The 25,370-nt window shown below is 43.6% G+C and overlaps 1 protein-coding gene across 1 annotated transcript in view; it reads left to right on the plus strand.

The window, feature by feature from the left end:
* The window catches only part of LOC116667777, a 193,371-nt gene that overhangs the window by 132,445 nt on the left and 35,556 nt on the right, over positions 1-25,370 (plus strand). The window contains exons 6-7 of the mRNA XM_032493796.1: positions 2,416-2,524; positions 13,127-13,255. Coding sequence (XP_032349687.1) covers positions 2,416-2,450 — 35 coding nt within the window. The 3' untranslated portion in view covers positions 2,451-2,524; positions 13,127-13,255. The remainder of the gene's footprint in view (positions 1-2,415; positions 2,525-13,126; positions 13,256-25,370) is intronic.

The following is a 25,370-nucleotide window of genomic DNA, read 5'->3' on the forward strand; positions in this document are numbered from 1 at the left end:
TATACGAAGTAACGAGAATAGTTAAATTCATGGAGACAGAAAGTAGAATGTGGATTACCAGGGGCTAGGAGGAAGGGGAAATGAGAAATTATTGTTTAATGGGTACAGAGTTTCAGTTTGGGAAGATAAACAAGTTCTGGAGATGGATGCTGGTGATAATTGCCCAACAATGAGAAGGTACTTAATGCCATTGACGTGTACACTTAAAATAGTAAATTTTATATTATGTACATTTTACCACACACACACGAAAACAGTTTAAAGTATTTATAGCATTTCTTATACTTGGAATAGTTAAAGTGATGTGAAGATTAAAGTGGTATCTAGTCCCTGAGGGTTAAAAACAATTCACCTGTGAAACACTCTGAGGCTGAATGTCAATTTTTTCTTGACATCTGAAAAAAATTTTTTTTGGATCTGAAGCAATTGTCAATTTTTTTCTGTGGTTATTGGTCTCATTTCTATCTATTTTTACAAGAAAATGTTGTTAATTTGTATTTTCCTGGGAACTAATCTATTTTATCCAGGTTTTGTGCTAGCCAAAGTGTCCCTTATAATTCTTTGAATTGCCCGGGTACATCTTGTTGTTTCTCCATTATCTCTTAGTATTTTGTGTATTGGTGAACTCTGCACGTACTCAGTTAAAAAAAAAATAGGCTTTCTATTCTCTCTCTCTCTCACACACACACACACCAGTTGTGTTCTCCAGTTCTAAAGTTTCCATTTTATTCTTCGTTGTATCTTCTATTTTTATTCTGAAATTTTTTATTTTTTAAACTTTGTTTCAGGTATGTTCACAATTGTTTCTTAACGTGTTTTTACGACGGCTGTTTTAAAATCCTATCAGATGACTCCAAAGTCTGCATCGTCTCCTTATTGGCATTTGCTGATCATCTTTTCTAATTCAAGTTGAGATTCTCCTGGTTCTTTGTAGGGCAGGTGATTTTATTTGTATCCTGGAGTTTACCCTGTTTCCTCTTTAATCTTTGTGCACGTAGTCATCCTGTTTAGGTGTGCCTTTGCTAGATGTAGACAATTACAACACATTACACTTTTTGAAATGCTATTTTGGCATTTCACTTTTTTACACAAAGAGCCTCTCTGAGAAGCTCCACATAATTTCACAACTTCACTGTCCAGTTTATAACTACAATTTTTTTCCTTACTGCTCTTATTTAACTTTTATCATCTCTTTGTCCTTTAAGACCTACCAGTGTTTTATTATTTATCTTATCCCACTGAGGGTTGCCCCAGGCCATTTTCACCTCTCCCACCTAGTCTGGCTATGTTCTCAGCAGCTAATTAGAATATAGCTATTGAGGTTTTTAATTCGCAAATCTTTCTGAGATGTGAACTCTTGCAGGGGCTTTTAGGCCCTCTCGCCCCATAGACAGCCTGGGATTCTAACCTCCTTTCCTGGTCAATCCGTTCCCATAGCCCCACCGTCCTTCCTCCCCTCGGGCCCCTGAGCTGCCTTCCGGAGAGGATATTTGTACCTACACTCAGTTTAACAACAGCTGTTACTAATTAGCTTATTCAGATTGCTTCTTCTAGAAGAGTGTTGTAATGACTTCTAAATATTGGACACAACTTCTCCTTTTGAGCATTGTGAAATTATTCAGCTGGCAAAGCAAGCAGTACAATCAAAGTTAAATCACTTTCTCACCTACACTGAGGCCAGTAAGGCTGTGGGAAAAGAGGAACGGGTAGAGAGACTTAGGACCCCAGACAGTCCATGGAATAAGAGCCTGAAGACCCATGAAAATCTCCACACCTCAGAGAGATTTGAAGAGTATTAAAAAGTAAGTTAAATGCATACATTCTAGTCAGCAACTGAACACAGCTGGATTCGGTGGGATGTGAAAATGGCCTGGAAGGGTTGTAGGTGGGGAAAAAAATAGTAAAACAATTACAGAACTTGAAAAAAAAAAGAAGAGATGTTAAAAATTCAGTGACAAGAAGCAAATGGGAAGCAAATGGTCAATGTGTGCTTTCCTAATTTAAAAATGAATGATGAACTAGACTTATTATTGTGTTCATTTTGCAATTTACACAAATACTGAATTATCATGTTGTACAGCTAAAGCTCATATAATGTTATATGTCCATTACATCTCAATAAAAAAAATTGAGAATCAAAAAGAAAAGTGAGCAGCAAAGTTAGCCCAGTATGGGCTGGGCTTCTCAGAGAGCCTCTTTGCATTAAAAAATGAAAACATGTCCAAACAGGACTTTTTTTTTATAGCATGGCACATTATAATCGTTTACTTTAACACATTAATGCTTTTAAGCATAAAGAAGGAACAGTAGTATGATGGTGACCTTTATGAGAAAGTTCTAGATTTTATTAAAAAAAATTCATACTCAGGATATAATCTCGTTTTCAAGGGTGTGATGAGCATTCTCTCCTTTCAGACCTGACGGCGGAGTCTTTGGACTTGAACGTGTAACCTCAGCGGGAAGTGGAGGCCTCTTACGTGGGAACCTTGCGCCGGAGAGGGCCTCCTCCCACCCAGCCGGCCTGGTGAGTAATGCGCTGGGCGAGGGAGCCTGCTCCCCGCTGATGCTCATGCGGAGACTCGCTCCCACTGCGCTTCCCTCATTAGGCAGATCAGTGGCCTGCGGGTGGCTGGGTGCGTGGGGAAACAGGACTGCTGCCTGGGACCTGGCCTGCTGCCTCGCATCTTTTTTTCAGGCTGATGGGAGGGCAGCAGGAATGGCAGGAGAGGGAAATATTTTTCTGGGAGGAGGAAATGAGGTCCCTAAGGAGCGAAGAGAACAAGGCCTCTGCTCTGTACTCGGATGGGTTGCTCTGCTGGGTTTGTGCTTCAGAGATGGACGTGCAATTGCATGTGTGTGTGTATGTGTATGTGTGTGTGTGTGTGTGTGTGGTTCCACTGCAGCGATCTGTGTGTCTCTGTCCTTGTGCCTTCAGCTGCTTGTCTGTTCCACAGGGCATCTCAGTGTCTGGCCTCTGCCCAGCCCCCTTCCCGCTCTCCCATCTTGTTTCTGCTATTGTGCATGGATATTCGATTAAAGAGCGCTGAGAAAAAATCCATTTCTTTATCCATCAACCCCCTCAAATTCCTCTGACCGTCTCTGTCCTTCTTATCAAACCCGGTTCCCAGAAGGCCTGACACGCTGGCTTGCACGGAGGAGGCACAGTCCCAAAGTGTTTGCATTTTAAGACGCAACAAAGTGTCTTGTCAAACAAAGCAACCTCTAATTGTACAGCTTTCCGTCTCAGGAGAAAGAGAGACTGTCTTTGGAGAAGTTTGCAGGGAGAGATTCCCTGGGTGTTTAGAATTTTAATTTAATAAAGAAATCATCATTTTCTATCTCTAAAACACAGATTATAAGAGTATCTCCACAAAAGAATGTTTGAGGTTTGAAGTGAAATAGGGCCTTTATCTAGCCCTGTACCACACACAAAAGAGAGGGTTTGATAAATGTCTGCCGCTGCTGTTCAGCTCTGCCTGTGCCCCAGGCCCTGGGCCAGGCCATGGGGAGCCCACCAAATACAGTAATGACAGAATCGTTCTCCAGACCCCCAGGAGCTCAGCCTAAGCAGACGGCATTTGCACTTGGACAGCTTAGTTCACTCGCCCCAAAAATGTCCTCTGACACATTCCCTCACTTAACTCGCTCATGTTTGCCAGGTGTGTGGCATTTTCTGAGTCTCCAAGAGACTGGGAGATGCCAAACGACTTGCCCAAGGTCCACGCCCAACCTGGAACAGAAGTTTTATTTTTAAGTGAACATGAGTCAACAGTATATATATCACAGTTAAATACAGTAATTACAAATAATTGTTACCGCAGCACTGCACTCAGGGCCGTGGGAGGGGAGGACCAATGAAACCAAGAGAAAATTTCTCAACCTTTTTGACTCAAAGTGCGCCTCTGAGTTAGGCTTCAGCACGTGTGGTCCGTGTAAACGTCACACGGTAACAGGAAGTCATCAAAAATCCTTCTGAAAACTGACATTTTATTCATGCTGTCACATTGGAAGAGCCACGTTCCAGTCGCTCTCTTTGTCCCCCCCTCACCTTCTGTGTGTGTGTGTGTGTAAGTAGAGGGACACCCAGCATGAATAGTCAGACAGCAAAACAGGCTCCATGTTGCAGTGTATCCTTCATAAAAGCGAGCCCTTCACTAATTGAAGAGCACACCTGTCATTTTCATTATGATTCTGGCAATAAATTTTAGTGCCTCTGAGAGGTGCTGAAGTGGAATTACATTTCACCTTTCCTGGCACCATAACGAAGGAGGAAGAACTCCGCAGGCACTGACTCTCTCCCCCCTCCCTCCATGTGGGACCTGGGTACCAGAAGCCAGGATCTGATTAAATCACATGGTTTGTTCCTACATATTTCACGGCTTTTGTTGCTGTTGTGTATGAGATGTATTTTTCTATTTAACGGTTAACTGGTTCTTGCTAAGACATACCACTATATTTTCATGGCTCGTTTTGGCAACCTGAGATGTGAGCTTCTCTAAAAGGGTTGCTTTATGGCTCAGTCCCCTTGAGGATGGGGAGGTGGCCATGATGGAGGAGGAGGCTGCTGGGGGGAAAGCGGTTCTCCAGCGAGGGTAGGGTAGAGGCATCTGGGTCCTCAGTGCGGCGGTGGAGGATCTCTGGGAGCCCAGCCCTGAGCACCACTGGGCTGGGAAGTGGTGGCAGTAAGATCTCCACTACAGAACCCCTCCAAGCACTCACACCTGTAGTGTGGTTGGGCATTCCTGGTGGTGTGGCTTCAGGCTCTGTTCTCCCCACTCCCACAAATTCTATGAACTGCCCAATATCCTTTAATATGCTCCTTTCTTATTTAAACCAAGCCTAGACCCATACCTATGATCTGTGGATTGCTCTGTAGCAGTTAAAAAGAATTTAATAGGTTATACACACTGACATAGAATTCCCAAAGCATTGTTACATAATAAGAGCAGAATGCAGTATCGCCAAACAAAATGGCATGTTTCTTCATGCAGGCATATATTTGTTAATGTGTAGAGAACCTCTGAGAGACTGTAGACCCCAGGGGGTAATCGTGGCCACCTCTGGGGAAGGGAGTGGGAATGGGGATGAAGATGGGGGAAATAAACGTAGACTTGTGTCTTTTACCCTGTACACTTTTTCTTGAACTTTTTGCAAAGAGAATACTTTCAGGTGTTGCATGTGTGCTCAACACAGCAAAAGAAACAGAAAAAGAAAAAAAAAAAAAAAAAAAGGAAACCAGTGGGCCTGAGTGTAGCAAATAGAAAACAGGAATCTCCAGCTCGTTATCAGCTTGATTCCACTGAGCGCATATTATGAGCATTGTACCATGTGCTAAATCCAGCACAGATGAAGGTGAATAGGAGAAAACCCCTGTGCTGGCAGCAAGTCAGATGCGCACACACAGATAAATACTATATGGCGTCGTAAGTGGGAGGAGGGCAATGCAAAGAGGGTTTGGGGGAGCCCCTGCTAACCCGCCCCAGGAAGCATGAAGGGGGCACAACAAAGATCTCCTTGAGAAGGTGACACCAGCCTCCAAGGGTAAGATAAAAGAAGAGAAGGAAGAGGGGAAGGTGTAGCTCAGGGGTAGAGTGCCTGCTTAGCATGCACAAGGTCCTGGGTTCAATCCCCAGTACTTCCATTAAAAATAACAAATAAATGAATAAACCTAATTACCTCCTGCCAAAACCAAAACAAAACAAAACAAAACAAAAAAAAAAAAGGAGAGAGAGAGAGAAGGAAGGATTCTGGGTGTGATGGGCGTTATGAAGTGCAAGCAGCATTCTGAGTCTCCTCCAGCTCATCCTCAGTGAAGCCGTGTGCACCCTCCCCGTGAACAAGACGGCCAAAGCGGACCACATCAGAGGGAACTGTAAGCGACTGGAGGCACAGCAGAGCGTTCAGTCTGAGCCTAAGCAGCCTTGGGGTTGCACAGGCAGGTCCCAAGGCTGCCTCGGGGATGGCTGTCTCCATCACTGGGAGGAAGGCAGAAACCAAGAGGCTCCTTTGGGGCAGCACTGTCATTACTACCACCCGCATCTTTTCCAGGCAACATGTGGGCATTAAGAGTTTCCTGTGTTATGAGCTATTGAGAGATCTTTGTACAAAGATCACAAGGTCAGGTTGTGCAAGCTCTGATGGGTAACCCAGCTAATGACTGTCCTCCCCACCCTGCACCCCAAACCTGACCTTGTCCCACCTTCTCGTTACTGTCTGCCTCATTTCCTCCTCCTTTCCCTCATGGTTACTACTCAGGGCCTTCACCGTGCCTTTCAGAGGTCAGGACCTCCCAAAGCCTTCCCTCTAACCCTGTTTCCCAGCTTCTATTTGAACGTCTGGACTTTTCCTTTGTCTCAGAAGCCAGTCTTTGACACTACGAGTCTGACTCATCTCGGCCTAGCTAAGTCTTGGAGCCAGTCTGATAAAGTCAAGCTTCCAATGTGACGATGGAAGATGATGGCTTGATGAGTTACTCCCTCCGGGTAAAAGGTTCCTGTTTTGATGAAATCTCCAGGGCAAGCAATCTCTGACCCCAAGGAGGGACACCAGTCTCTGGGAAATTTAATCACAATCTGCACCCCCTGCCCCACCATCCTGGTCAGAACCAATCACCTGGGCTGTGCACCTGCTGTTCTAGGCCATCCTCTTGTCTGGTCCAGCTGGGTGCCTGCACCATCCCTATCCCAGGGTGAGAACTCCTCGAGGGCAGCCCTCAGAGTGAGCCCCCAGTAGGAGAGCTCAGCCAAAGTCAGCTTGAGCTTGCTTATCCCCCCAATTTTTGAACTCCAGCTGTGGGGCAAGATACTGCCAGTTCCGGGGACAAAAAGAGGACTTAGTCTGAAGGAGCCAGTCCACTGTGTGCAAAAGCTTCTGCTCCCTGCTCTTGAAGGGTTTATGTGCAATGGGAGAGAAGAGATGGTCCAGACATAAATAAACCCACCACCAGGCCAGACACATATAAATAACCGTGCTCCTCTCATCACAGCAACCACTCAGCTGAGTGAAATACATGGATGAGTTCCAGGTCTCTGGTATTGGGAGCAGAATGGTCATATTCAAATAGAATGGTGTTTTTTTCTCTTAGTTTTCTACTTTATGATGAAGCATTTTGAACAGTAACGATACCAATATAGAAAATATCTTTATTCATACCACCTAGATCTAGTGATTATTAAACATTTTGACATATTTGCTTCATTCCTTTGTTTTGTTTTGTTTTGTTTTGTGTGGGGTAATTAGGTTTATTTATTTGTTTGTTGTTTAATGGAGGTACTGGGGATTGAACCCAGTACCTTCTGCATGCTAAGCATGTACTCTACCACTGAGCTATACCCTCCCCCCTTTTTAAAATTGAAGTATAGTCAGTTATAATGTGTCAACCTCTGGTGCACAACATAATGTCCCAATCATACATACATATATATATATTCATTTTCATTAAAAGATTATTATAAGATACAGAATATAGTCCCTGTGCTATACAGAAAAAAACTTGTTTTTTATCTGTTTTTTTATATATGGTTGTTAATATTTGCAAATCTTGAACTCCCAAATTTATCCCTTCCCATCCCCTTTCCCCCAATAACCATAACATTGTTTACTATGTCTGCAAGTCTGTTTCTGTTTTGGAGATGAGTTCATTAGTATACTATTTTTTCTTTTCTTTTTTTTTCCGATTCCACATATGAGTCATATCATATGGAATTTTTCTTTCTCTTTCTGACTTACTTCACTTAGTATGATAATCTCCAGGTCCATCCATGTTGCTGCAAATGGCATTATTTTAGTCTTTTTTATGGCTGAGTAGTATTCCATTGTATAAATAGTCTCCCATATTAAGAGAGTGCATTGACAAAAATGTCTATGATTTATGTTTCTTAACATAAATTTCAAAATTTAGAAACTATACATCCCAAAGCACAGTTGGATAGAGGCTACACCAGCACCTCAGAACACTACCATTGCACAAAACAATTCTTCAAAACCAATTTTCAGTTTTTGCAATACTAGCCTATTTCATAGTCGTTTGATATTTAAAATAAAAATGGTGAAGCACTTTTTAGTGGTTAGGCACTGTTTTAGGTTCTTTAAATTCGTTCAATCTCTCGATCTTTACTATAGCCTTTAGAGGTAGATAATAATTCCATCCTGAGGCTATGGATGCGGGGCTGTAAATATCCTGCCCAAGCTGACCCAGCCAAGAAATGGCAGAGGCAGGATTTCAAACCAAATCTCATGGGGCTCCAGAGCCCAGGGTGTTTTGTGAAGAGAGATGACAGATTTTCACCCTCAAAAAAACCCTATAAAACTCACTGCTGCCTAAAGGGGTAACTTGAATCTAATCAAGAGAAAACAAACCAAATTGAGGGACATCCTTCAAAACAACTGACACATACTCTTCAAAAATGTCAGTGTCACGAAAGACAAGAGCTGAGGAAATGTTCCATATAAAAGGAGGCTAAAGAGACGTGACAGAGAAATTCAGTGTGTTATACTGTCAGGGAAGGACGTTACAAAAATGTTACTGGGACAACCGGCAAAATTATGCACAGAGTGTATTTTAGATGGTAATGTTAAGTCCACGTTAAGTTTCCTGAATTTAATCTTAGTCATTATGATTAGGAAGGAAAATACCCTTTCACTTTGGAGAAACATTTCTTTCATTATTCAGAAGACTGATGACTTTGAATATACCTATTGGCTGCCTTGTAATTCTTTTATGAAGATCCTACTGTTATCTTTGGCCAATTTAAAAATGAGGGTGTGGAATGACTAGATTGATTTTAATTTGGTTTTATGTATTTTTTTTTAATGGAATTTATTGCATGTATATTGAGTGGATCATGGAATCAAGGAAAGAACTGGGACAACCAGGCTGGAGGAAAAAGTACCTGGAATTTGACAATACCATGTTTAAAGATTTGGTGGGTTTCTTCAGTATGAACCCCCCGCCCTTTAATCATTAACTGTTCTCCATAAGGGCTATAACTACATTCTACCTCATTAAATGCCATTTGCACTCTTAGTTTTTTTATTATTATTATTGAAGTATAATCAGTTACAAAGTTACAATGTTGTGTTAGTTTCTGATGCACAGCATGGTGATTCAGTTATATATGTATGTGTGTGTGTGTATATATATTCCTTTTCATATTCTTTTTCATTATAGGTTATTACAAGATACTGAATATAGTTTCCTGGGCTAAACAGTAAAAACTTGTTGTTTAACTACTTTATACATAGTAGTTAGTAGCTACAAACCCCGAACTCTCAATTTACCCCTCCCCACCCTTCCCCCCTGGTAAGCATAAGTTTATTTTCTATGTCTGTGAGTCTGTTTCTGTTTGGTAATAAACTCATTTGTGTCTTTTTTTAAGATTCCACATATAAGTGATATCATATGGTATTTTTCTTTCTCTTTCTGACTTGCTTCACTTGGTATGATAATCTCTAGGTCCATCCATGTTGCTGCAGATGGCTTTATTTCATTCTTTTTTATGGCTGAGTAGTATTCCATTGTGTGTGGAATACACACACACACATATATACCACATCTTCTTTATCCAACCTGTCTGCTGATGGACATTTACACTCTTAGTTTTTAAACATGACATTTGTGCCTAAATTCAAACTGTCGAGTTATATTAAAAATGCATAAGTTTGCCTCTAATTTAAAGCCTACAGACTTCAACTAATTTAGGGGTGAAAGAGAAAATTCCATTATAAAATTACGAATTAAATGGCTGTGGGAGGGAAGGTAAGGAGGACCCACAGGTCCTGTAAATATATCCTTTTGAGACTCACCTTGAGGAGGACTTCTCCACAAGGCCAGACCCGGCCAAGGCCCCTCCTTGGTAGACCAGCAGCACTTACTTATAACATGTGATTATCTTGTCAGGGGCCATCATGGCTGGCTGTCTCCCGCAGGAAATGTATGTGTCGCAAGGAAAAATACTGGGACATACTTCCTTTGACCTCGTGTCTAACCTAACCTAGTGCCTGACATACAGAAGAAAGTCCATAAATATTTAATGAATTAACCTAAATTTCTTTAAAAAAATGTTGATGTGCATTTATGCATGTCTCTGTGTCCATATCGAAAAGTCAGGGTCTGAGGACTCCAGTGGCCATCCCGCTCACCGCTTTATTTTAGATAGAATTCTAATAAGCTCATCTAGTTTCCTGCCTACAATAAGAACAAAAAATTGGAACGAAAAAGGAGGGAATGTGGTCTGCTTTTAGAAGAGAGCATTCAGAGCAGCAATAAGTAAAACCAGAGCAGAGATGAGAGAAAGAAAATTAGGGGAAGTATGAGTCTGGAGATATTTACTGTAACTGCTGTCTATAAAGACAAAGCTGAATCACCGAGAGATGATCAGATTGTACGCCGTTGTACTGGTTCAGCAGGCAGTGAAATATATGATGTTTTTAAAAGTTAAAAGAAGAATGTTATGGAACATTTGAATCGGGTTTTTTGGGAGGACATGTCATCCGATCCAAAGTTTAATAGGTGAGGAATGACCGTATATGCTTTTTATTACTTGTTTTTACTGAACACTCATATGCTCCCTGCTTTTAATTTTAAAGTAGATGCATTAGAACATTTTGTATCTCTCTAGTCCAGAAAGATCCCACCAAAAATGAATTTCTTTTGTGTCCCTCGACCAAGTTTTGTCAGAAATTAAGCGTGACTTCCCTCGGGCACCTTTGCAACCTTCCAGAGAAGGGACGAGGGGGGTGAGCTCCCTCCCTCCCCTCCTCCCACACAGGGCCTGGCTGTAAACACTGTGGCAGCCTGCCGGGCAGAGGCAGGGCAGAAATCAGGGCTCTCTAGCCCTCTGTCCTCTTCCTACACTGCTAGCTCCTGGCCTCCCGACTTCCTGAAGGGTGACATTTGGGGTGCAAGCAGCCTTTGTCAGTCTCCACCCTCACAGGAAGTAAATGCCTGGAGTCACTGGGGTAACAGACACGTGGCCGAGGACCAGTGCATCCAAACAGCCTCTCGGGGCTCAGTGGGAGCCCCTGCCCGCGTTTCCAGCACAGCACACCATGACGTCCTTGGCCATGCCTAAGTTCTCAGAGCTCAGAAACAGCTGTCCTGGCCACCCAATTCCCAATTCCTCTGGCCAGAGGCCTTATACAGAACTCCCTGCCTCTGGCATCCAAGGCTGCCAGCGTTCCAGGACCAGGCGCTGCTGCCCCCAGCCCAGCTGCCCCTGTTGGCTGCTTCGCCAACTTCTCTCAGCTCTCAGAGCCCCACGGGGGAAACGGGGGGCTGACAGGCTCTTTGGGTTCTGCCCAGATTCTCAGTGCAGGGCCTCGCTCTGACAAATCCAACCTCATCCATCCCAGCCTGTCCACCTCTCTCCTTTGACAGAGATCCGCGCACCGCGGTCAGGGAACTTCTGGTCTGTTGCTCAGGCCTTGGGATCAGGCTGTGTCACTGAAGACCACGAGGAGAACAGAGAACAAGAAACCATCATGTGTCCCACAGGAGACACCTCCAAATTCTAAGCAGCCCCTTAGGGTTAGAAACACACTAGTGGCCTATTCATTAACTTCTCTGGATGTTTTTGAGAACTCCCAACTGTGTGACTAGATACTTATGTTCTAACCCTGCCCTTTAATAACTACTTTTTAAAATAAACAACTGACACCACTTAAGCACATCCAAAGCCTGTACGCAGCTTTAGAAATCTAGGCCATTTAATATAATTTTTCCATATTGCTTAACTCAGTGACTTAAAGAGGTAGAAACTAGAATAGAGCTTCGGAAAATATGTTCAGCAGAGGTCCAGCACCTGCTTTACCGGAAAAGAGTTCAGATAAAAGGCAGGATGGCAAATATGAGGTATGAGGAGAGGGAATAAATGGGCAGAAATGGGATGTGATGTTAGCTGATGCTTCAATTGGAATTGGGAAAAAAGTGCACTGATGCCTGCTCATTTCTTCCCCCCACCCCGCCCCACACGCCTTTCTTATCCAGTGTGGCTCTAAGGAGCCTTCTTCAGAATGCAGGCAGCATTAGGCGGGTGCATCTCAGGTCCCCTGTGGGCGGGTCATGGTGAGGGCCGAATAAATGACCAATACTGGGACAGCTGGGTTATCACAGCCAGTCACCAAGAGCCCTGTGTGTATGATGCCACCCGAGCCCACCTGAAAGAAATGGTGAGGAAGACATTTTCTGTCGGGGCCAGGACACTCATATTAACATTGCCGACAAACAGAAGGGACCAAGGCTGTCCCAATCCCCAGGGATAGAGAGTCACCCAGAGGGCAGGAGTTCCCTAGGGGAGACTGCAGCTTGAGATTCTCAGAGACTCTCTGCAGAGGAATGCTTCTGAGTGTGACATTACAAGGCACCTGGAAAGATGAAAGCAGGGGTTGCCAGACAACATCATTGTCACCACCTGGAGAAGGCTTGCCTGAGAATGAAGAGAGGCCTTGGGAGGCCAATACTGTTGTCCCCATTTTGCAGATGTGGGAAGTAGAGTCATGGCACAGTTCCCTCACCGTGGTGCACAGATCTCTGGCAAAGGAGAGAGGTGGAATCATCAGAGCGGGGCCCTGCACTGAGAAACTGGGCAGAACCCAAAGAGCCTGTCAACCCCCTGAATTCCCCGTGGGGCTCCGAGAGCTGAGGAGAGTTGGTGAAGGTAGCAGAGAATGAAGCCAATGGAAACCAAGGTGAGAGACCAACACGGGGCAACCCCCAGGGGTCTTACTGGAAACCCTTATTGTGAGTTATTATAAAACTCTTTTTGGTTAAGCTGGGTTGAGTTGATTTTCTATCATCTAAAACCAGAATGCACTGACAAACTCAGTAGCTTTTTGACGTTATGTATTTCCTCAGTATTTATATGAGAGGAACCACAGAAAGGAGATTTCATGACTCAGAAATGCTGGAGAACAGTAATCTAGAATAAAGGATTGGTTGGGGTAAGGGACATTGTTTTCATGATATAATTTGTGTTATAAATAATAAAATTTGTGTCATAAATAAAAACGTTAGCTAATTACATCCATTATAATCATAGTACTCTTCTGAATGCCTCCATATATTGCACTTATCTTCCCCCCAAAAACCAAAGAGGTGGGTGCCAATATTATTGTCCCCATTTTGCAGATGCAGAAAATAGAGGCATGGCGAGGCTGAGTACCTTGCCTGAGGCTACACAGCTAGAAAATGGAAGACCAAGGGTTCAAGCTCAAGGTGATCATTCTTTAAACAGAAAGGAATTTGCTGTCATGACTGGTATGTTGGAAATCTTGCTTATCCAAACTATGATAAATTCTGTGCTTCCTTTGATCTATTGCTTTAGTTTCTCAATAACTGACTCCCTTGGAGAGGCTAGCCACGAAAGAATGCTGAAGGCCAGTAAGCAAAAGCCTGCTGAGTTAGATTTATTTGTCTGTGTTTTAAGATCGAGAACCATAAACTGTTTCACTCATTCACTTAGAAAATTTTAAGAACAAAGCTTGTGAAACCTGTGGAAAGAGAAAACACAAACAGAGTCTCCGTTTGAGTCCACATTTTGACCATTGATATGAAGAGAAATAGGAGGAAGGAAAAAGAAGAAAACATAAGCAGAGAAAGGGACCAGGGCAGATGAAAAAGATGTGAAGCGATTAAGGCAGCAAGGCAGAGAAGAGCAGACATTAAATAATTGAAAAAGAAAGCGCTCAGCACCTGCAGAGCAGACACACTGACAAAAGGAGGCCGTCAGAGAGAGACAAAGCCACGGAAAAACAAGATCGTAGCCACAGAAATAGACAGGGCTGGGTTGCAGGTCCCCGAGGACAAGTACTGTGTCTGTTGGCTGCTGTTTTCCCCAGAGCCACACACAGCACCTGACACAGACACTCAAGAAATGTGCTTGACTGGGTACATGAGAAAGGAGACAGAGAAACACACAGAGGGCAACAGACAGGAAGGAAGTCTGTGTGGTCTTCAGCACAGGGGGACCTGGTTCAGATCTTGGCTTTGTATCCCCAGATTTGTGTGATTTCGGGTAATGTACTCACTACTTTGAAGTATTTTTGTGTCTCAATATTTTAATATGTCAAAGCAAGACTACGCCCCAGATATTTAGCTTTATTTTTCCAAGCCACCCTTCCACACTCTGCTTTGTGTCGCTGGGGCTGTGACTCTGTGGCCCACGTTCTGCCTTTGCGAACTGGCTGAAAGGAAGGAGGGATTTGTTCCTCCCCCTGCTTCCTGTCCTGAGCATCACTTCCCGCCCCGAGCCCCTTCACCGCAGCGAGAGCAGTTCTTCTCTACAGTGACCACGGAACCCTGTTTGCAGTCTTCCCAGCTCCCCTGGGGCCCCCAGCAGAGGCCTGAGGTTCGGGTCTGGAGTTTTGATAACTCCTCCCTCTTCCTTTTGTTCCCCCAGCCCCAGGGTGGTAGCTGCTTCCGACAGTTGCTGCCTCCTTGGTACCTTAGCACCCTCTTTTCCTTCTCTTAGTTGCTAGTTAGCAACTTTATTCCTTGTCAGCAATTCTTCCTAATCCATCTCCTCTGTTTAAATGACTCGTACTGTTTCTGTCTCCTGTCTGGGTTCTGATTGAAACAGGATAGCAACACTTCACGGAGTGGTGAGGCTCGGTGTGTAATGTGCTTAGAATACAGCCTGGCTGTCATAAGAACCCAATAAGTGTCAGCTGTGTAATACGGAGAGCCAGCAGCACATTTAGATAGGAGGTGACACAGATGCGCTTTCCTGAAGCAACGCCTTGACTTTATGACCTTTGAAGGCTGACAGGTGTGCTCTGCCTTGATAAAGCTCCGGGCGCAGATAAAATATCCAAGTCAGATATCACATGTCATTGAATCTAAGACACCACTGATTGCCAAACACACCAATTCTGCGTATCACTAAGAAAATAAAAAATCACTACCAATTAGGGGGGAGGGTATAGCTCAAGTGGCAGAGTGCATGTTTAGCATGTACGAGGTCCTGGGTTCAATCCCGGGTACCCCTTCTAAAAAAAATTCAATAAATAAATGAACCTAATTAACCTTCCCCCCAAATCACTACCAATTAAACTATGGTATACCTCAGATCATGAGGCTCATTCTGATATTAGAAATACTAAAATGTGAAAAGAAATGTGGACCTTAGAATTGATGACACATTAGTAGAGTGAGCCCTCTGTATCTGCAGGCACCGCATCCACTGATTCAGCCAATTGTGGATCAAAACTATTTTTTAAAAAATTTTTTGAAAGATCCAAAAAGCAAAAATGGAATTTGCTGTGTGCGGGCAACTATATACACTAGCATTTACGTTGTGTTTATAAATAGTCACATACCATTTACATCGTATTAAGTATAATAAGTGATTTGGAGATGACAAAGTAGATGCGGGATGTGCATCGGTTTTATGCAACTTGACTCTTTTCTATAAAAGACTTGAGAATTCATGGATTTTGGTATCTGCGGAGGGTCCAGGAGCCAATCCTCTGTGGATAACAAGGGACAACCGTATGTACATTAAAGTGTGGTGAATTTTAGGTAATCCTTGAATGGCTCTAGACTTATTCTTTATCCCTTCTTCTAGACCAATGTTAAAAATACACACACACACTTAGGGAAGGTGAAGAAGAAGAAAAACAGTCCCTGGCCCTGCATGGGTCCTTATTCGAGGGTCCCTGAGGAAGCCAACAATGGGGAATTGGCCCCAACAAACTAGATTTTTCATTTGGTTTAGTCTGCCTGCTTTAACCAGGGGCTTACCTCCCTCACCCAGCAAAGATTTCCAGTTTCCTGAGCAAAATAACCTAGCACGCAAACCACAGACAAATCAGAAGTTTGTTTTCTGCTCAGACTGAGAAGGAAGGAGAAACTGAAGTGGAAAGTGTCCTTGCTTGTTAGCATGACCGGTGGTCGGAGCTAAAATTATCCTGCGTTCAGAATGCTCTGTGGGCCTTTCTGCGTCATGCTTAAGCTTCAGTCCAAGTGTGTTTCTGGAGTATGGTTATAATCAGAAAAACAAGGAATGCAAAAATAACACCTTATGAGTCAATGGATTTCCTGCCCCAAATAAATTCTTTCTATAGCTGGCCCTGCACAGCCCTGATCACACTGGGAAAAGAGCCTGGAATCGAGTCCACATCACGCAGATTCAAAGCCAACTCCTCAATATAAAGTCACGGACCACATAAAAAGTACTGAATTGTTGGGACGCAGGGAAGAAGTGAGGAAGCAAGAGAGAAGGCTGAGTGTGAAGCTGATAGACAGTCAATCTGAAGAAGAAAGAAGTAAATAAAAGCGCTTCAGACAGTTTTCATCGACCAGGCTTGATTTTCTTTATTTGCACAGACTGGTCGAGCAGGGGAACTGCAGTCCTTCTCTTTCCCCGCCTCCATCCTCTGACTTGATCTGAAGGTGGAAAATCACAGAAGAGCCTTAAGCTCTTCTAAAGCTCTGTCCACTCTGCTGGCAACACTTGTTAAAGAACCCTTGCTGTGCTTCTCTGTCTCAACTTTCAAATTTTTTTCCTGGCACGTGTAAAGAAGAAAATTCAGCACCAACATGCACAAATATTGGAAAGGGGAGGGTGTAGGCTGCATAAAGAGGAAACCCAGCCAGACAGCATGGAAGTGCTTGTCTCATGGAGATAAGATTCTCTCTCAGAAAGCCCAAACCAATTGCTGGGAGAATGCAGAGGGGAGGCATGGATACGGAGGTAGATGAATCAGGGCTTGTATGCTGTGTCTTGTTCATCGCACATTTACTATGTGATCAGCATTGTGCTGGGCACTGGGAAGCAAAAAGAAACAAGATGATTGTAGCCTCTAGAAGCTCACAGTCTAATCAATGGGTAAACCATCAACTCAATACTTTCCAAAAGTAAAAGCAGATTTGATGAGTCAGGGCCCACAGGGGGTTAATTAAGAGGCAGTCACCCCAGGACCTTTGCACTTGCTATTCTCACTGGCCGGAAACCCTCTCCTGAGATATCGTTGTGGCTCACTGCATCAGCCATGCTCAGAACAGGGCCAGCATCAGAGAGACAAGGATAAGATGGGTGAATCTATAGGGTCTGTGGCATCCCTAAGATCCTCCAACCAAAGACCAAAGGTACCAAATCTCTTATCATATTATTCAACAACTTCCTCGCTCACAGCACTTTCTCTCCCCACACGTGTGTCAGCTTTCCCCTGTGCTAAATCTCTCATAGGTGGTCAGTATTTCTGATCATGCCTTCTGAGATAAGCCCCTAACAGAAAGGTAGGTCGAGTCCCCTCTTTTGTGACACAATAAGAATCATGGTCCCTCTGGGTGGTAAGACATGGTCCCCAGAGCTCCAGGCAGCAGGGCAGTAGTGAGGCTCTCAGTGGAGGTCAAGGGCAATGGCATGCTGGTGCTGGCCGGCATGGCTCACAAGAACTAATAGTTAAAGTCTTAAAAATCGTGCCAGCCAGTTGATGACATGTTTGTAGCTTGAGACCAGCCGTGGCATGAGTATTGAGACCACGGAACTTAGCCAACAGGACACATCAGGTGTTCTTTTCCTTCTGTTTGTTTCCTTCTGGTTGTTACGTACTCATTTACTAGCACACCATTGCTAAGGATGAACCTTCAGGGTTGCAGGGAACAGCTTTGACCAATGGCTCCTTCAGCACAAACAAGACAAGACTTGTGAAAGGGGACAGACAGCGGTATCCTTCTTGACCCTGAGCAAGGACGAGCGTCCTTACATGCTCCATGCTCAACAACTCCCTAAAGCAGGGATTGGCAAACTTTGTAAAAGGGCCAGAGAGTCAAGATTTCAGCTTTGCGGGTCATCTGATCACTGTTGCTACTATTCAATTCTGTCTTTGTAGCACAAGAGCAACCAAAGCCAACACATAACTGTGGGGTGTGGCTGTGTTCCAACAGAATTTTATTTATGGACACTGAATTTTGAATTTCATATCATTTTCATGTGTCATAAAATATTCTTCTTCTTTTGATCTCCTTTCAATCATTTATAAATGCAAAGTCCATTCTTAGCTCACCAGCTATACAAAACCAGGTGGCAGGCTGGATTTGACCTGTGCGCTGTACTTTGCCTAATTATACAAAGTATAGCCCGGGGCTGTACTTTGCCTTGAAGCACAGTATACTGACTAGTGTGGAAGAGGAAGAGGTGATGGCGTGTCTCAATGAAGAGTAACAACTGTCGTTACTGACTAGTGTATTTACCAAGGGCTAGCCTGAGAGATTTCTATACATTCACTCATTTACTCCTGAAGATGATCCCCAGATAAACACCATTATCAAGGCTTAGGGAAGAAAAATACCACAACCACATGTCCCACGGTGGGAACATGGCAGAGCTGGCCGGGGTTTAGACTCATTTTTCCCTAATTTGAAACTTGTCATTTTAGCTTCTGCCAACCCAGTTTGGAATCCTGGGTCTCGTATTCAGGGCATCGTCTTGAGCGTTGGCCACCAACTCACACATTTACCCTCCTTCGGCCGGTCCCTTGCAACCATCCCCCTTTCCTTCTTTCCTCCCCATCCCCTGGTCCTCGAAGCCATCCAGCCATCCAGCAAACTCACCCCAGAAGAACAGGATGGGCAACATCACTTGTAAGTTTATCTTTTTTTCCCAAGAACTCCATAAAATTTGGAAGTAGGTTGAGTAGCTCTTGCAGTGTAATTCCAAAAATCAAGCTAAAAAGAGGCATCTGGGTCACATGAGGATCGACAGAGTCCCTGGCTGGACCTCACCCTGAGATTAACACAAGGGCAAGTCCGAGCTAACATTTGGGGAGCTTGGCAGGACAAAGCTAGGAGCTTTGCTTCGCACCATTTCAAAAACAAGGCAAAGGAAAATAATTCTTGAGAGTGGCTCCTGGCCGGGAAAAAATTATTTAGGGTGTGTGTGTGTGTGTTTATGGAAGTAATATTCAGAAATAGGGAAAAAACACAAACTTTAAGGTTAAATTATCCCTAGGAGATTAAATGTCATAATCCCTGTGATTATCTTAACCAGTATAGTAAAAAAAAAATTCGGACGGAGCAAATTTAAAATGTTAATGTTGTTAGATCTACAGGAGATATTTCATTATTAACAAATATTTTTAAATGCCTAAAACAAATAGTATGACTGATCAAAAGACAGATTTTTATGTAGAACATAAATAACTGTTTAGCTTGTGTTCTAAGATAAATCAGAGGCACAGTGACTTGGTGCCACTGAGTGGTGTCCTGACAATGATTTTCCAGTTTAGGTTGGCCCTGACCACAGATGATCCTTCTCTTGGCCATTAATTTTACTCAGCTTTGAAATATGCCCAGTCTGTCCTTGCCAGTAAAACTCAGAAATCCAGGCACGCAGTTAAAGGAAAGTTTGGTTCAACTTTGAAGACCAGGATAAACATTCACTGGCTTATGGAGAAAGCTGATTTGTCTCCTTGAGCAGCCAGCTCTTTAGATAATGAAATGCCACGCCTGCTTAACCTTGCAAAAGGTCAAGCTACTGGTGACAGAGTCCAGGCTTCAAAAGAAGAACCAGATGTCAGAATGGGAATGATCAAGTGGATAGATGGGATCTGGTGCTGGTGAGGATTTGGGGAAACAGGCACACCGTGCACTTTTGGTAGGAGTGCAAATTGGTGCAAGCTTTCTGGAGGAAAATTTGGTGACAGGTGGAAAAGCCTTTTTTACAAGTCTTTGACTTAGAAATCTCACTTCTAGAAATCTACCCCAAGCTAATAGGATGAATGTGTTAGGATGAACAAACACGATGTTAATTGCTGGAGAGTTTACAGTAGTGATGCATTTGAAATGACCCAAACATAATAGGAATTTGGTTAGATAATTATGGCATATTTACACAGTGAAAACTTTGTAGCCATGAACTAGAATGATATGCATATACAGATGTGAAAAGATAGGCTTTTATGTATAGGTTGCCAAGTGGGGAAAAAACTGTGTGTCCCCTGGTTCTGTGTGGGGTGTGTGTTTGTGTGTGTGTGCACGTGCACTCTGAACCACACCATTTTTACAGTAATTATTTCTTAGCTTAACGTTAAGCTTTATATTTCTCTGTACTTTCTGAACTTTCAGGAATGAGCATGTATTATTTTTTTAGGAAAAAGTTTACATAAGAAAGAATTCTTCTAGGACTAGCTCGTGATGTGTTTGTCTTTTCCCTTTACTTTTAACCCTCTGTCTAGTTAGTAGTTAATTCTGACCCTGCTTTTTTCGTGACATCTGCTTGTTGGTCCTCTACCTCGGGCTTCTCAGAGGTCGAGATATCCAAGCCACTTCCATTTATTTATGCAGCCTCTTGGCATATACAATATGCTGTATTTGTGCGGTATATACAAGTTTCACGGTGCAGTCCTATTATTGGCCGCAAGTTTAGAGTGGTAGGAAGTTCTTCCTCCCAACCCCATCAGAGCATCTCTAGGCCGGGGGATAATATCAAATGATGAAATCAAAATGTCCAAAATCAAAATTTGAGGTCTTTGGGGACCCAGCCTTGAATCACGTGGCCCTCCTGCCCCTCTTGCAGTAGGCTCTCCCTGTATCCCAGTGACTGGCTCAGGACACCAGCACCCTCCAGTCTGTGCAGCCCCGACTTGCCCCTCATTCTGGCTTTTCTAGGCTGTGATCTGAGTCTCTGGGATTACAGCTCCCAAAGTATATTCTCAGCGCGCTTCTCAGGGTACCTCAAACCAATGGCTTTTCCACTGGAGAGTTCGGCCTCCCTCAACCCCCCATGTGAGATGCTTGCCTGCCTGGTGGCTACACGGTAAGGGTCCAGCCACCTCCTGTGCTGCAGTTTCCCTGTTGTCCGAGGCACCAAAGCTCTAGAAATAGCGATTCAGTCACTGTAGAAGGGCGTCGATGTCAGTGATGGGGAACACAGTGCTGAGGGCATCAAGGAGCCCTGGACACCTGCCTGTGTTCAGAGAAACACTCAGACGCAGATACAGCCCGAGACCACAGCCTCACCAACATGGCATCAAGCTCCAGACTAAAAGTAGGAGGCAGTGTCAACATTTCCACACTGACAGGACTGGGAGATGGGGCCCTGCCCAGATGCCACGTGGGAATGACTGAGCAGGCAAGGCTTCGGCGTCCTCAGCCAGACAGAGATGGATCGCTGGCGGTGATTTCCTGGAGCAGAACCAGCCGGGCCACCTGCAAGGACTTACCTTGTATTGCCAAATTCCCCTGTAAGCTGGATAGGAGTGGACACGGGGAACTCAGAGTACTCAGGCGGTTACCATGGGGAAAACTGAGCGAGGGAGACCACCACGGAAGGAGGAACAAACTTCTTAAGATCCTCCAAGGCACCTCCGTAAGCCATGTGACCGACAGGTGGCATCAGGAATGGACTCGACAGAGACAGGTCTGGCAAGTGGTGCCCCAAACAGGGCAAATGCTCTGGAAAAGACCGTTTTTATTTGTTTGCTTTTGAACTTTCTGTTCAATGACATCAATAGTCCATGCAAGGCCTCGCCCTTATTTTACTTATAAATCCATTTATGTAATAAATTACATTATTAAATAATTATGACATAAGTTAATTTCCGTTTATCCCCCTACCCCCGCCCCATGCCTCATTCACCACAGGCAGTCATTTTATTGTGTTTAGTGTGGATATTTTGACTTGTGTGTGTTTCTGCAAAACACATCCTGTTTTGTGTTCATGGATTTCTAACTTACCTAAGTGGTTATGGCAAACATCTCATTCTGTTTCCTACCTTTTCCACTCAACCTTAGCAAGGCTGTATGTTGCGAGTTTCCATACTGCTGTATGTGTATCTAACCCGTTGTTGCTAACTGCCACCCAACGCCCAGTCGCGTGCCTCCGCAGCGTTTCACCCGTCTGCTTTCCCAGTGATAGACAGACACTCACAAACAACAGTGCAACTCACATGATTGTGTATGTCCTCTACGGACCTGCGGACACCCTCTGCGAGGGCATCCCTGGGTTATATAGCTGGAGCAGTATTGCTGAAACACTGGATGTGTAGATACTTAATTTGAGTAAATTCTGCAAGGTTGCTTCCCAGAATGGCTGCACCAGTCTCTACTGGTATTAACACGGTGTAAAAATTCCCCTGTCTCCACATCTGCCGGGCGGGAACCATTGACAACAGCTAGGTCACATATGGAGCCCTTCCCTTTTAGATTATGAACTTGGGGATTTAGGAATTAGTGGAGAAGCATGACATTAATTCAGATTGCTGCACATGAAACAAGCAGGAGCATGAGTGCTATGAATGAGACTTTCAGGATGCCGTGGGGAACCTTACCTAAGCAAGAACGAAAGAGGCACGAGCGAGGGAGTTTTCAGTACTTTATGCTAGCTTCTGGAAAAGTACCTGACACCCGGTTGGCCCTCATTAAATAGTTGCTGAATAAATGACTAACAGAACAGAAAGTCAAGGTTAAGGTAGCCCCCCTCCCCAAGAACATGATGTTTAGACCAAGCCTTGGAAGGTGAGCAAGGGTGAGTCATGGAAGGTGATGGTGGTGTTGATGGTGGTGGTGGTGGTACCAGGGGCTCTCCCAGGTAGGGAGCTGGGGGTGAGGGGATGATGACTGAACAGTTGAACCCACCTGTGGAAATAACCCCACCTGCCCCCTCAGGCATGTGTGTTCTGAAATGCCAGTCCCTCTTCTCAGCAAAGCTGTTGGGACCAAGTTCAGACCTGTGAGCCAGCTCATAGGCAATAAGAAACCTTGCACCACAGGGCAGAAGACAACGTTTCCATATAAGGAACTGGTGAATTTTTTTGCAACGTAGTGAAAGGAGAACAAGTTTGGAATCAGACCCGAATTTAAATTTTCCTGCTCTATCTCTTGGCAGCTAAGCAAACATGTGCAGGTCACCTAGCCCCCTGCAGTTTCCTGTGAGTAAACAATAGACGTGATGGCACCCATTGTATGGGACTTGGAGGAACTTAACTGGGATATGTTGTATCTATAAGATGTATAATAATAATGGGTATGTTATTATAATGATAATAGCCAACTGTTACTGAACACTTATTTGCTGAGCTCTTTATGTAAATTCTCTTTTTTTTTTAATCCCTGGTACCTCCCTCTAGGGTTTTGTGCGCTCATAAGCAAGCACTTTGAAAAGTGCTAGATGTTATCACTTAAATATTCCCACTTTACAGATGAGGAAGCTGGGGCTTAGAGAGGTTAAATCATTTGCCCAAATTCACATATCTCGTAAGTGACAGAACTCACTAATGTGTCCAGGATCAAACACAATCTGAGCATCATTTATGCCAAGGGTAGTGTTGGCACAGGACGGGTCTCAAAATACATGTTAGCCTCTCTCTTCATCCACCCATCTTCCCAGCCACCTCCCAGCCTCCCTTCCTCCCATTTTCCTCCCTTGAGGACTAGTTAGCAGTGAGGAGCTCCGTAAAGGTCTTCAAGTGTGGACAGAACTATTAGTGAGACCATAGGGCATCAAAGTGTTCCTGTGTAAACACACACACACACACACACACACACACACAGAACTTACAGAGAGTTCTCCCAAGTGGAGGGTGGCCATAGGTATTGTAACTGGTTCTAAACAGGCACAACAAAATGTGTCCAGCTCACTTCTGGGCACCCTGAACCTTTCTGAGAAATAACAGTGGATTTCACAAGCCTTGTTTAAAACTGGAGGTAATTTAAGTTAGGAGATACCAAGTCCCTTTCTCACTTTCCCTTGAAGAAATAGGAAACTTGCATTATGGTGCCTGGCAGTTACCACCTCTTTAATTTCTAAAGAGATCCCAAATCGGGCAGAATCTCGGTTGCTGAATTCCAGGTAATCACTGGAATTTTATTTAACACAGAATAAATAAACCCATGGTAATGAAAAAGCTCATGTATTCTGGAGAGAGAATAAATCATTTGAAATAGACATATGGGGCCCTGAAACATTCTTTTCTCTCTCTCTCTGCAATTTATCTTCCAAGGAAGATTTCATTTAGATGGAGTAATCTGTTTCCTCAGAGAGTCCAGGAATTCCCTTGGGGTCTCTGGAGGGTCTGGTTGAAGGTACAGTGATTCAGTAACTCAGACCAGATGAAGAGCGAAAAGTTTTCAACCTCCTTTTCCCAGGCTCCCTTCTCTTTCTCTCCCTGTCCCTCAGTTCTTTGGGCTTCTCACCCTGTGATCTCTTCCCAGCACGTGAATTTTCAAGAAGTACACTAACCAGAGATGAAAAGGATTTATTTTACAAGATAGGCTAAATATCTTGGACTTTCAGCTAGGCACAGAAATGACTTCTAGCAGCATGGGAACTTGCAGACCCAGGGAAAGAAAAGAAATTCTCAGACACAATATGGAGTGATTCCTGACCAGATTTGTGGAGCCTTTACGCATGCTCAGGAAAAGGGCTATGGCTGAATGTCTAACAAAGGCTGCTGCTGATGGAAAATTGCTGAAAACACACACACACACGGAACGGGAGGAAAGAAGTTGGAGGGAAAAAATGTAGATGACTTCAATTGGGTGCAGTTCATGTTAATGAGATGCTAGTCAGGACTTGAGGGAATTGCATGGCAAGTTATGAAAATAAAATAAAAAATAAAATAAATCTGAAAGAAAACACAGGATCTATTTTTTTCAGGGTAGGTATAAAAACTAAGGAGTTTGTGTTTCATTATGAATAAAAATGTATTTCCAGCTGGGAACAGTTCTTTAGAACAACGTGTAAAATGAATCTTTTCCATCTCTGGTTAGGACATTCCCTTTTCTCCTGAACTGGGGTTCCACAAACAGTGAAAGGTGTTTGTGAACGAGTGGTGAGTGTGTGTGTGTGTGTGTGTGTGTGTGTGTGTGTGTTGAATTACTATCTAGATAAATGTGCACTACGTGTCATACTGATTTTCTGGTAATTCAGCACTAATTCCTAGCAAGGCATCCTGGGAAATTCCAGACTTATGAATGCTTTTCTGGAAGGTCACCATCAAGATGTGTAGGAATCCAACTGTATTTCAAACAGTCTGTGGATTCTTTTTAAAAATCAGGAAACAGTGCCCCTGAGTTGCTTTTTCTCCTCTTCGAGTAAGCGCCTTTCTTGGAATTGCTAGTATTTTAAGAATTTGACCTAATCCTCAGAATACCTCAGTAGGAAATGTGACAAGTGTTACCGCTTACAGTTCTCCAGAGATTAAAGAGAATGCACTTAATTGGTCAGTGGTGGAAATGAACATAAACACCGAATTTCATGACTCACAGTTAGAAATCCATGACACCTGGTCATTTTCTTTCTTTTAGAAATTAGAAATAAACTGTGCTTCACTTCACTTCAAAACCTAAGTTTTCTTTAGCAAAAATAAAAAGAAGCTACATTATTAATTTTTCCATTCAGCATCAAATCATTTGATCAGTTTAGTGAAGA

Source organism: Camelus ferus, chromosome 12, assembly GCF_009834535.1.
Source record: "Camelus ferus isolate YT-003-E chromosome 12, BCGSAC_Cfer_1.0, whole genome shotgun sequence".
NCBI lineage: Eukaryota > Metazoa > Chordata > Mammalia > Artiodactyla > Camelidae > Camelus > Camelus ferus.